Genomic DNA, 14153 nt, shown 5'->3' with positions numbered 1-14153 from the left:
ACAAGAACCAAAATGTGAAACTCGGACATGGAAATAAGGAAAACAAATACAAACTAATATAAGAATTAATTAAACAACAGAAATAATTATTTGTTAAATGGCCTTATTGGCCACTCTTTATATTAATAATCACAACTCTCCGGCCCAGAAGTCTTCAGAGGAATAATTTTTGTGACGAATAATTTTCATTTCCTTGAAGTTTGAGATAACCAGGGTAATGTTGTGATAAGGGATATTTACAATAAGGTCCCCAAATGAAGCTGGAGAAGGGAATCCCTGAAAGTGATCCCTACTCCTTTCCTGGAGATAGAGCTAGGGGCTTGTGTCATGGACATCTTTCACAGTATAGTGAAACTCTTCTCAAAAAGTTCAAAAAGTGACCCCTTCTCAAAATGATATTTTTAAATGCATACAAGAAAACACACAGAATTCCAAAGGAAACCAAATTATACTGAAATAAAGTCAACAAAGAATTTTTTTTTTAATTCACAAGGTGGGTTAAGAATCTCTGTGCTAAAAAAGACATGGTAGGAATTCATAGAAACATGGTAAGAGTTTTATGACATGACATAAAGCAAAGATGCAACAGCTAGGAGGTGCAATGGATAGAGCACCAGGCCTGGAGTCAGGAAGACCTGAGTTCAAATCTGACCTCAGACAGTTAGCTGTATGACCCCAGGTAAGTCACTTAACCCTGTTTGACTCAATTTCCTTATCTGTAAAATGAGCTGGGGAGGGAAAAGGCAAACTGCTTCAGTATCTTTGCCAAGGAAACCCCAAATGGGATCATGAAAAGTCAGACATGACTGAAAGGACTGAGTAACAACAACAAAAATAAAGCAAAGAGAGCAGAGCCAGGAGAACAATATACATAGTGATTACAATAACATAATTGAAATGAAACTAAACAAAAGCTGAAATCAAGATTAATTGCAATGACCCATCTGGACCCAGAACAGAAATGATAAAATATACTTCTCTCTTCTCAGGAGAGAGTTAAGGGACTATGGAAGGGGAATATTGCACATGCTGTCAGACTGGTCAGTCTTGTTTAACTGTTGTAGGTTTTGCTTCTTGTTGTTGTTGCTGTTGTTATTAAAAGGGAGAAATTAGGAAACAGGTGTGATACAAAAACCAAAAAACATCAATAAATTTTTTTTAAGGGAAAAAAAGGGTATGGTATCAATGATAAGTTTTAAAATCAAACTGGTATTACTGCTTTGAAATCTGGAGAGCCTTATTCTAAACCAGAAAATATATCAAATTATAGCTACATCACAATTAATAGAAATAAAGAATCCCCTTAAGTATTTACCGGTTGCCAGGAGTTTGACTCTTGGATAAGTGGGTTATTATCATATTGTACCTAAAACATGATTACAGTTACATTTATAACATTTTAAGAAAGCAAATTCAACAAATGCTGTTTTCTTTCTCTTCTCTCTCTCTCTCTCTCTCTCTTTGCAGAGCAATGAGGGTTAAGTGACTTGCCCAGGGTCACACAGCTAGTAAGTGTCAAGGGTCTGAGGCTGGATTTGAACTCAGGTCCTCTTGAATCCAAGGTCAGTGCTTTATCCACTGTGCCACCTAGCTGCCCCCAAACACTGTTTTCTTTTGGAACACAAGCTATAACTGTCGGGGCCCCTTTAAACAGGTTTACCATACTTCAAATAAATAAAGCAGAAATGGAATTAACTCACCTACTACACTGGTCTTCAGTAGAAAAGTAAATTTGAAAGTCATCAGAGTTATCATGGACATAAAGAAAACAACACCGTTCATCAAACTTGGATATGCTGGAAAATGTTCATTAAAAAGAAGTATTACATATTACTTGGGGTGTAGAGATCTTAAATTTACTGGAGAATTCTTATATTATGACAAAACTGCTTCCATTTAAAGAGTTTCCTAAAGACAACATCCCAATGACTTACCTAATCAGTCTATGATTTCCATATGAATAAAATTTAAGTAAATGAGAAATCTCCCATTATTTTGAGTCTGTGTTCATCAAGTTAATTCAACAAACATTAATTAAGCATCTACTCTACTATACAGAACTGTGCAAAACATTATGAAGGAGACAAAGGGGCAAGTGCAGAGAAAAATCACGAAGAGTTTTTGTTTCCATTAAAATGGAATGGAATGCACAAAACAGTAAATAGTTGTCATTTTTCTTTCATACTGACCTTATTCCCCTAATGGAGGAGGCTGTAAAATTCCATTCATGAATTTGTTTCTGTAGGAACCAAAGACACAAGTCAAGAGTTCCACATTTGACAACAAAGTATAACATAACAGGGTCATTCTCTTTTTCATTCAATATTCAATTACCTATGCTAGTTTTCTCAGCATGAGATACAATTTTATATTTTTTAAAAATTTGCATTTTACTATAAAAATGAGTAACAGAATAAAAGAAATATATTCCAAAGTATAAAAATTGATTTAGGCCCTTTTCTAGTTATAGCAGAAAGTCTCTATTTTGGTATAATAGAAAACTCCTCTCTATGAAGTATATAATAACACCATTCATCTTCCACTGACATATCAGAAACCACAGAGTAAGATCGGAATTTATTAATCTAGCAAAGCAATGGAAGCTCAACATATCTTAGAAGAGCAAGACCTATGAAGGGAGGTCAGTCCCACAGGAAGTAAGCACAAAGCCCTAGAGCTAGACCTATGATGAGCTGTCAGGTCCATGGGAAGCAAGCACAAAGCCCTAGAAAGCATTTTCCTTGAAGAGAATTCTCTTCCTTTTCCCCTTTTCTCTTATTCCTTATGTACCAAATAAAAGAAACAGGTAGAATGGAAGGAGATGTAAGGGTATGGGGGAAGGCTGCCAAGAGAGACGACATGGTCACAACAGAAGAAAAGTGAGGTAGGACCCAGCCGGACTTAATGAGAGTGGAAACTGAACAAGATCAAAGCCAACTAGACAAGAAGCTGTCACAGAATCTCATACTTGGAAAGGACCTCAGAGCTACCCTCAGGGCCCAGTACAATGCTAACATACAGGAGGTGCTGAAAAAAAATGCTTGACTGAGTTTATGAAGTCCTACCCATTCCCAAGCAGAAAACCTCCTCTATAACACTCCTGGAAAGGGGTCAAACAATCTATCTCATTCAATTTGATGAGAATTTATTTTTAAGTTGATTTTTTTCAATTAATAAGCATTTATTAAGCACCCACTATATACAAGGTACTGTGCTGAGCAACGAGGTTCCGAAGGCAAACATAAAATCATCCCCACCCCCAACAATCCTCACTCACTTGAAGAACCTACTCATTCCTGAGAAGGATATTCACCTCAGTCTGGAGCAGCTATCATTGTTAGAAGCTTCTCCCCACATACAATGGCCCAACATGATTTCTACTCTTTGTTCCTAATTCTGAACTCTGAGACCATGCAGAAAAGTCAAACTCTTCTTCCACAGGATATTCTTTTCAAATAATGGAAGTCAGCAATGCACATTCTCTCTTAAGTTTTCCTGTATCCAGGATAAATGTCTCTCTTATTGCTCCGTGGGTCCAAGCAGTATAGCCACAGGGTACAGGAGGGTCACAAGCTCCCATGAAGCTTCAGGATTCACCTCATTTGGGGGGGGGGGCCTCAGTTTTCTCTACTATAAAATGAAGGGGTTGAACTGGAGACTATCAAAGTTCTCTTCTACCTCTAAGTCTTAGGCTTTCCTCCAAGGCATTAAAAAGGCTTGGGAAGGTACTTTGTGAACCTTGAATGTGAGCTACACAATGTGAGCTCTAGGTAATGTGTCTCAGGCCATCCTGGATTAAGAGGAAGAGTCAAGAGTGAAGGCATTCCATTCTAAGAGGGGCAGATTAAATTATATGGAGGGAACTAAACTCGATCCAAACACAGAAGAAGAGAAATAGTAGACCAGGATGATTCTGAGGAGAGGAAGAATTGAAGCCTTATTCTACCTTTGGGGAAGCATCATCTGGGGCTGACTACACTGATTGAGTCAACCCAAAGATGAGCTCAGGCTCCTAGAGCACTTAAAGAGCTCAAATATAAGGCAACAATTAACAAATACCTATTCTTCTCTATCCCAAAGAGATTATAAAATAGGGGAAAGGACCTACATGCACAAAAATATTTATAGCAGCTATTTTTGTGGTGGCAAAGAATGGGAAATTGAGAAGACACCCATCAATGGCTAAACAAGCTGTGGTATATGGTGGTGTTGGAATATTATTGTGCTATAAGAAATGACAAGCAGAATGATTTCAGAAAGGCCTGGAAAGACTTATATGAACTGATATATAGTGAAGTGAGCAGAAACAAGAGAAGGTTGTGCACAGAGACAGCAATATTGTTTGATGAAGAAATGGGACAACTATTCTCAACAATACAATGATCTAAGACAATCCCAAAGGACTAAAGATGAAGTATACTACCCACCTCCAAAGAAAGAACTGCTACTGATTGAACACAAACTGAAGCATGCTATTTTTCTCTTTCATTTTTTTCTTTAAGTTTTCTTATACAAAATGACTAAGGTAATGTTTTACCTAATTGCACATGTATAACCTATATCTGATTGCTTATTGCCTCAGGGAGGGAGGAAAGGAAGGAGGGAAGGAGGAAAAAATTGGAACTCAAAACTTTAAATAAAAGTTTGGGGTTTTTTAAACGACAAGCAGGATGTTCTCAGAAAAACCTGAAAAGATTTAGATGAATTAATGCAGAGTGAAGTGTGAACCAGGAGACCACTATACACAGTAACAGCAATACTATACAATGAAAATTGTAAATGATGTAGCTTTTCTCAGCAGTACAATGATCCAAGAAAATCTCAAAGGACTCATGATGAAAAATGCTCTCTGCCTCCAGAGAAAGAATGGTCTCAATGCAGACCAAAGAAATACTATTTTTCACTTTCTTAATTTTTTATTTTAGTGTTCCTCCACAAAATGAGTAATATGGAAATGTTTTACATAATTTACATGTATAACCTATACTTGAGTGTTTACTGTCTCAGGAAGGGAGGGAAAGATAATTTAGAACTCAATTTTTTTTTCAATGTTTAAAAATTGTTTTTATGTGTAGCTGGAGAAAAATGAAATGTTATTAATAAATAAGTACCTACTTTATAAAAAAAAGCAAAAGACAAACAATAAGAACAACAACAACAACAACAAAGTCCTTGCCCTTAAGGGGTTTACATTTTACTGAAGGGATAACAACAGTCATATGAGTAAGTAAATACAAAAAATTATGAGAGAGAGACAGAGACAGAGAGAGAGAGAGAGAGAGAGAGAGAGAGAGAGAGAGAGAGAGAGAGAGAGAGAGAGAGAGAGAGAGAGAGAAACAGACAGAGAGAGAGAATTTCGAATAACTGAGGGGATTAGGAAAAGTCTCATGTAGTAATGGTGAATGTCAGGCTAAAGAATTTGGACTTCAGCCCAGTGGTGTCAAACAGATCCCTGCAGGCCTCATATTCACTTAGAAGATCAAAATTAACATTGTATATGTTTTACTGGGCAGTTGGGTGGTACAGTGGATAGAGCACTGGGCCTGGAGTCAGAAAGACCGGAGTTCAAATATAACCTTAGACACTAGCCATGTGACTAGGCTAGTCACTTAACCCTGTTTGTTTCAGTTTGCTTATCTGTCAAATGAGCTGGAGAAGGAAATGGCAAATCATTCCAGTATCTTTGCTAAAGAAAAGAAACAAACAAACAAACAACAACAACAAACAACAAAAAAAACTAAATGGGGTCATGAAGAATTAGACAAAACAAACAACTGAACAACAACAAATGTTTTGTTACTATTTTTACTTCTTTTGTTCAACATTTTTCGGCTGAGGCAATAAGTAGCTACTATGCACATTTTTTTTTTTTTTAGCAAGAATAGCATAAGCACAAATGAACCAATGTGGCTAATTATTTTGGAGGGAAAGTTGGGATGGGGTACACCCTCCTTCTAGCCTATGCAGGAAAAAGTTCTGTCTCTGAAAACCTCTTGCTTTGAGCACACCACTACAAAGGTATCATTTTAATCTTTTCAGAGATTTGACTCAAATTGTTTCATGTACAGAGAAATATGTCCTTGTTTGCAATAGGCAAATTCTCTTGAAAAACCTGCAACCTAGGGGCACAGCTAGTTGGCACAATAGATAAAGCACTGGCCCTGGATTCAAGAGGACCAGAGTTAAAATCCAGTCTCAGACACTTGACACTTACTAGCTGTGTGACCTTGGACAAGTCACTTAACCCCAATTGCCTCACCAAAACAACAACAACCTGCAACCACACATGAGCTTTTAACAATATAAATGGAAACAATGAAACTGAATGAAAACAACTTCCCATAAGGAACAAAAAACAAAACAAAACAAAACAACCTCTGTTGAGTTCTTGGGTAATTCCTGTAATATCTACTCTTACAAAATATTTCCTCAGAGGAAAAGAAATCCTTAATAGTTCCTTTTTACCCCACCAATCATTAAAAATAGCTTCCAGCTTTCTCACAAATAGTAAGCTATTTTCTTTATCTATGGAAATTCCTATTAAAGGCAAGAGACAACTATAGAATTCAAATGATTAGGGCAGATGGATAAAACAATTACACAAAAAATAGTTTCCTATGAATATTTTATTGGTAGTAGTTTTTTGGCAGTCACTTCTCAATAATTCACAACAGATGCTTAGCAACTGTCTGTTAAGGGCTAAAATTCTAGCTAAACTGTCTAAAATATCTAATGAGTGGTCGCCAATAAATTATAAGCTTTAGCAAGAGTTAGACTTTTAAGCATTTATTAAGGAGAATAAGAATTTGGTAAAGAGAGAGAAAGGCCTAGATTCCTATCTATTAAAGGGAGAGCACATTTCTAGCTCCCTTCTCCGCCAGCGTCCTCAGGAAAGAGCCCCAGAGTCAGCGCCAGTCTCTTCCTTCCTCCTCCCACTAGTCTGCGTCACTTCCTCCCCGCCAAAGAAAAGACTCCTGGTCTTGCCCTCAAAGACCTTCGCTTCATGGGCAGAACTCTTCTACAGTAAGTATCCAGCAGGTGGCGTCATTCCAATCGTTACATGTCACTCTCAATGTCAGAAAGTAGCAAGAAGAAGATAAGCAAGAAGTACAAGTATTTTGCAATCCCAACAGAAATATATAAAAATAAAGTGGTCATTTTGATAATAACAATAATACCAGCAAACGTTATACCAAATGAGGCACCAGATGCATCCCCTCCCTGGTTACAAAACAAAAAGGAGACAAATAAATTAAGTCCATTTGCTGCATAAGATAGTCACATCAAATAACGGATGGTGCTAGCTGGATGAACACTGCTCACTAAAGCATGCATCTCCAATTTCTTCACTTCATTTTTTGGAATGCCTAATGCATTCAATACTGACAAAACGTGAATTACGCAGCACTCCATCATTATCGATGACTGTGCAGACTACATTCTGATCCATGAGAAAGCAATCCTGGCATCAAATACTGGATAGAATTACTGATCTACACTTGAGATGTTCGTGACTCCATCTATTTCTGGTGAGATGTTTCTATTTTAGACTTGGGAATTGCTTACACTTCTTTATATGTGTTTTGTTTCTGAAGGCATTTGTGTTGATATTTACCCTTGTTCTAAGTCATGTTCAATTTTCATGCTTCTTAAAAAAAAAACTTTATGCATTCCTACCAAGTTCAGAAGGGAGAGCTGCTAACATATGGATATAGGACAAATACACAGTGATAAAACAGAATCATTTATAAAATAAAAAAAAAAAGAAGGAAGCCTTTTGAGGTACAAAGGGAAAATATAAACCTGTTACCTCTAAAACCACACAAATCCTACACTCCTATGCAAACTGCATGACAATCTACAGAAAGGTCTCCCCAATCTACAGTTTTATTATTTCAGTAGTTGGCAAAATTCAGAAGTTCTCCATTTTAATAACCAGCCTCATTGTCATTCCTCACACAACACACTTCATTTTCCAGTTCCTGCCATCTTCACTGGCTCTCTCTCATGCCTACATCTCTTTCCCTCCTCATCTAGGCCAACTGGCTTCCTTGGATTCCTTCAAATCTCAGCTAAAGCCCCACTTTTGCAAATTCCAAGTGGGGGAGCTAGCCAAGGGAATGTTCCTTGCTCTCCTTGTTGTTCTGAGCCCGTGGACTTGGGCTCTTCTAGCTAAGACTCATATATTTGATTAAAGATTATTGAATGGCATGAAAAATGACTGTGATTTCTTTTTCTTACCATTTCTGTGGGTGAGACATGCCATAAAGAGACAGTTCTCTCCTCTGCCTCCTTGTTTATGGAAACATAAGAAGGCTGGTAGACTTTGGTTGGCTCAATCACTAGAACCTGCAATAAGAACAAATATTTGTAATTTGTAATTGCTGGCATGCCCAGCAATACTCATTATCCTTATATTTATATAATCATATATACTTGTATACACATACACACACACGTGTATATCTATAGATATAGATATATATATGTGTGTGTGTGTGTGCGCGCGCGCGCTTATATCAGTAGCATATACATTATACTATAAAGCTTGAGAAGAATCTATTTTTCCAACTACGGAAAACAAGGAAGGAGCAGTCATTGATTTTCGGGTATTAAGCAATCACAACAAGGGTGAGAAATGAAAGATTACTTTGACCTCTCATGCTCTGACACAATCCAAGAACTAATTAGATGCTAAGACTTTTTATCCTACAGTTGTTGTTCAGCCCTGTCTGAATCTTGGTGACCCTGTGGACCTTAGCATGCCTATGCTGTCCACAGGGTTTTCTTGGGAAAGATACTGGAATGGTTTGCCATTTCTTTCTCCAGCTCATTTACAGATGAGGAAACTGAGGCAAACAGACTTAAGTGACTTGCCCAGAGTCACATAACTATTAAGTCTCTGGAGTCAGATTTGAACTCAGAAAGATGAGTCATTCTGACTCCAGGCTCTGCACTCTATCCACTGCACCACCTAGCAGCCCACAGCTATTATATTATTAGTTGGCTAATTATTGAACCTCTTTAGGTCTCAGTCTTCTCATCCATAAAATGAGGGGCTTGTACCAGATGACTTTTCTAGTACCTTCTTTCTGCCTCTAGATCCATGATGTTCTACAGCAAGGCTTCTTAAACTTTTTCCACTCGCAACCCCTTTTTCACCCAAGAAATTTTTATGTGACCCTGGCTGTATAAGGTATATAAAATAAGTATACAAATCAAACATTTACTGCCAAATTTTTCATGACCCCCACATTCAGTTACACAACCCAATACCGGGTCCCAACCCATAGTTTAAGAAGCTTCACTCTAGGGAACAACATAAGTGAAGAATTCTGAATAAAACGTACCCAAAGGCACAGGTAAAACCAGGGATCCACCGGTAGATATTCAATACCTCTCTGAAAACACAGGATAAATTTTTTTTTTTTTTTTGCGGGGCAATGGGGGTTAAGTGACTTGCCCAGGGTCACACAGCTAGTAAGTGTCAAGTGTCTGAGGCCATATTTGAACTCAGGTACTCCTGAATTCAGGGCTGGTGCTTTATCCACTGCACCACCTAGCTGCCCCAAGGATATACTTTTAAGTTTTTATTAACATTTTCTTCATCTTATTAAGTCTAATAATTAACAAAACAAGAAATCAAACCCTGATTTATAGCCTTTGCTGATTTCTAAGGTGTCAGATTTCATCTGACTCCAGCACACCTTTGGAAAACTATCAGACTGGGAACACCTTGAAATCAGGGGCTACCCCACCTTAGCAGCTAAAACAATTGGCTGTAACATCATAGGAACTTACTTAAAAGAAAAAAAAAACTCTGATGAATAGGCTTTAACACTTTTCCTAAGTATTTTAAAGCATATTCTTGAATATGTCTTTCAGAATTTTAGTGGTAACCCCTCTCCCCAATCCAAAAACCATGTATAAGAAATGGATTTTAGAATATCCTACTGGAAATCTCAGTCCATTCGTGATTTCCTTTGTTGCCTCAAAAATTATATCCAGCCAGAAGTTAAACAGCTCCTGTCTATGAGAGTGTTCAATGGTGAGTTTTTTAAAGCGCTGGATTAGTTGCAGGTTCTGAACTAATGACCGCAGATACCTACAGGAACAGAAACATAGGGAAATTAGACCCCTCAGGAAAAATAATTTAATTATACCTGGAGTTTGATTTTTACTGAGTCATGAGTCCATCTACCCAGTCAACTTCTCAGTGAAAGTCTTATTTTTCAAGAGACTTCATAAGGATGCTCTAAGTGTGCCTTTCTTGGCAACATATTCAAGTGAAAGGACCAAAAAAAGGTAAAGCTAATTCTAAGTTCTCTTACTTTTTAATGAAACTGAGCTGAGAATAAATATTCCCTGGTGGAAATCCTAACTGCCCTGACTTGGTTGAGTATATAAACTAAGCAAGTAACGAATGCAACCTATTCTTTGTCTCTACCTCTGGAAAATTGATTTTTTTTTTTTTTGCTAAGGGGAGATAGTGATTGTTGTTGTTTATCCTTCATTTTCAAAGAGGACCAATGACATTTTAAGGGTGATGTCTTGAGAGGAAATTCAAGTAAGGAAAAAACTTTGAAGAGGTCCTCCTGATCTAGAGAAGAAGCTGCAAGTTTCTCCCTCTTGTATCTGGATACTCTCAAAAGATTGAGGAGGCTGGTTTGGTTCATGAACCAAACTCTGGGGCCTTTTGATCAGGAAGACTCTTTTTTTTTTTTTAATGTATAAGGTGTTCAGGAAGACTCTTAACCTTGCATCTAGACTAGTCCGTCTTGTACAAGAGAGATGGGGAAGGTGGCATCATTTGCCTTAGCGTATCTGTCAGCCTCGCCATATCTTTCTTCTCAAATGCTCTGCTTTATTCTTAGGGCTCTTTACTTTTGTGGACCTGGTTAATTTGGAAAGGCCAATAGTTTAAGGGTCTGGAAAGGGCAAATCCATATTTCTCCCTAACCTTCTCCAAAGTAGATCTTAACAGAAGGACTGTATTAGTTATACTAGCTTCCAACTTTCTTCAACAAAGAATTGAGAATGCCAAACCAAAGATGCACCATCATTTCTCATGAGTACTAAGCACTTTACAATTATTATCTGATTTGATCCTCACAATAACCCTGGGAGGTAGGTGCTATTATTATCCCCATTTTACAGATGGGGAAACTGAGGCAAACAGAGGTCAAACAGACCTGTCCAAGCATCACACAGCTAGGAAGAATTTGAGGCTGGATTTGAACTCAGGTCTTCCTGACTCCAGGTCCAGTGCTCTATCTGTATCAGAACATCGAACAAAGAGTTGGTACTTGGTGACCACAGACCTATGGCACTCACCAGATGGGAGGCTTGAGTTTAAATAGCCTCTCTGCTGCTTGCACTGCTTTCCCTATGTCATTGGCCAACATGCTCACGTTGAAGAACTGACCGACATCCCAGTAATTGTTCATTTTTTCCAAGCTTCCTTTTCTTCCCAGCAAACTATTCAGCCGGACACCTTAGAAGTTTGAATTTTGGTCAAGATTAGCTTATATAAACAAAGACATCAAGTGAACAAAACACTGGGTTCTGAGTCTGACCATTGTTTGAGTCTCGGGATTCCACCACTTAGTTGCTAGCTCTATGATCCTGGGCAAAGAGTTAGACCTGAGTCTCGGTTTCTCATCTGTAAAATTGGGATAATATTTTTCCTATATACTGTTGTCGAATGGATCAAATAAGGTAATGCAGGGAAAGAATGTTTTTATAGTAAACTGTTAGTGTTAGGATGGAGAATGAACCAGTGATGTCACTGCTATAGAAAATTCCCAGGTGAATGAAGCAAACTTCCCCCTATCAATGCAGATCAGCACCTTCTCTGAAATTTAGTCTTAGAGAGTCGCCCATATGGTAAGGCAGTTGCCCAGGGTCAGGCAACAAATATGTGTCAGAAACAGGACTTGAATCCCCATGTCTTTTTTTTTTTTTAATGAGGCAATTGGGGTTAAGTGACTTGCCCAGGGTCACACAGCTAGTAAGTGTCAAGTGTCTGAGGCCGAATTTGAACTCAGGTCTTCCTGAATCCAGGGCTGATGCTTTATCCACTGCACCATCTAGCTGCCCCATCCCATGTCTTCTTGGTTGTGAAGCTGTCTCTTCATCTCTTATGCCATAATGTCTCTCTATTATAAAATAAAGCCTAAGTTACTGGAATTATGTGATGTTCAAGGTCTAAGCTATTTAATTCAACAAGCATGTAAGTACCTACTATGTGCAAAGCCTTGACCTAAAGCATTTGCTAAGTGTCTACTATACTCACAGCACTAATGCTGGGGATGCTAAGACGATACTAAAATCATCCCTTCCCTTCCTTCATGGAGCTTACATTGTTCTGGGGAGGGGGAATGGGGCAAATACATGGGCAAAGAAAAAGAAATACAAGATAATTTTAGGAGGATAAAACCCTAACAACAGGCTTCCCATGGGAGAGTGCCCCTGAAATTATGCCTTATAGATTTCTAAGAGGTCAATGCAGAGGGGAAGAAGAAGTGCATTCTAGTTAAGAGTAACACCTGTGCAAAGATGCAGAGGTGGTAGATGCAGTTCCAATCTCACAAAAAACCTAGTGGGTCAGTCTGGCAGGAACTTACAGTGCTTCAGGAAAAATAAAGTGAAATAAATCTGTAGAGATAGGCTAGAGCCAGTTTGTACGGGGCTGTAAACATCAGTTTGAAGAGTTTACATTTGTTCCTATAGGGAAATAAGGAGCCACTGAAGATTCTTGAGGAGAGTGGCATGGTCAGAACCTGTGCTTTAGGAACACTGTTGTTTTGCTATATAGAAGATGGATTGTAGAAGCAGGGAGGCCAAGTAAGAGTCTGTTCCATTAGTCCCCGTGAGAGCAGATGGGCAAATGAACTAAGGGGTGGTGGGGCGCGGCCGTGTGACTAGAAAGAAGGAAATGGATTTGAGAAATCTTGTGGAGGCAGATTTGGAAACTGATTCGATATGGAGGGGTAGGATAGGAGGAGAGTGAAGAATGATGCTGAAGTTGTAAACCTGGGCAAATGAGATCCAAGTCACAGATCAGATTGAGGAAAAAGAAATTTTTAGTCAGGTGACTGCTCTTGATTTGGGGATTATTGTTGCTGTTCAGTGGTTTTCAGTCACATCTGACTCTTTGTGGCCCCATTTGGGGTTTTCTTGGCGAAGAGACTGGAGGAATTTGTCATTTCCTTCTTCAGCTCATTTTACAGATGAGGAAACTGAGGCAAACAGGATTAAATGACTTTCCCAGGGTCACACAGCTAGAACGTATCTGAGGCCACATTTGAACTCAGGAAGATGAGCCTTCATGACTCCAAACCCAACACTCTATCCACTGAGCCACTGCTGTTGGGTTACCAAAGAGCAAGTGATACATCACTTTCTATAATACACAGTTGGTAGGTGAGTGATTTGTAATTTTTTTAAATTTGAAAAACCAACTTACTAAAAAAGAATGCCAAAATAGGATTCAGAAAGAGCTTTACCTATTTTCCTCAGTTCCATAGAAGTTTCAAACTGTTGTCCAGCAACTATCAACAAAACAGCCAGATTAATTCCAGAGTAAAGAGATGACTGGAGTTCAAATCCTTTGCGGTACCTATATTATACAAGCATACCCGTATTAACTAGAGCATTTTCTCACACTGAACTACTGATTGTAAGTACAAATTTAAATGAACAAGAAAGGTCACTATCACTCATCAAACATTTTCTCAAGCTCTTTCTTCGAGTTAACCAAATAACAAATCCATTAATGCCAAACGCCTTTCATAGCTTTGAAATTCTGATAAACAAATATTCAAAGGCAGCCACCCAAAATCATCCTCTTAAAAGTTAATTGGGGGGGCAGCTAGGTGGCACAGAGGATAGAGCACCGGCCCTGGATTCAGGAGTACCTGAGTTCAAATCCGGCCTCAGACACTTAACACTCACTAGCTGTGTGACCCTGGGCAAGTCACTTAACCCCAATTACCTCACTAAAAAAAAAAAAAAAGTTAATTGGGTTGTTTTTTTTTTCCATAAATGATTAACTCCCCTATGCCATTATACTCAGCTGTCTATGACCACGGTAAAACAAAGAGCTTCCCTTTTTTCAAGAGTTTCCCCAACATGTATAAAGATACTGCGTT

General features: G+C 38.4%; 1 protein-coding gene across 1 annotated transcript in view; it reads right to left on the bottom strand.

The window, feature by feature from the left end:
* MAP3K15 (mitogen-activated protein kinase kinase kinase 15) overlaps positions 1-14153 on the bottom strand; it is a 158319-nt gene that overhangs the window by 44314 nt on the left and 99852 nt on the right. The window contains 6 exon segments of the mRNA XM_043990710.1: positions 1701-1796; positions 2190-2239; positions 8242-8349; positions 9955-10105; positions 11335-11494; positions 13509-13621. Of these exon segments, the coding sequence (XP_043846645.1) occupies positions 1701-1796; positions 2190-2239; positions 8242-8349; positions 9955-10105; positions 11335-11494; positions 13509-13621 (678 nt within the window).

Source organism: Dromiciops gliroides, chromosome 3 (assembly GCF_019393635.1).
Source record: "Dromiciops gliroides isolate mDroGli1 chromosome 3, mDroGli1.pri, whole genome shotgun sequence".
NCBI lineage: Eukaryota > Metazoa > Chordata > Mammalia > Microbiotheria > Microbiotheriidae > Dromiciops > Dromiciops gliroides.
This window is presented reverse-complemented; position numbering and strand designations above follow the sequence as displayed.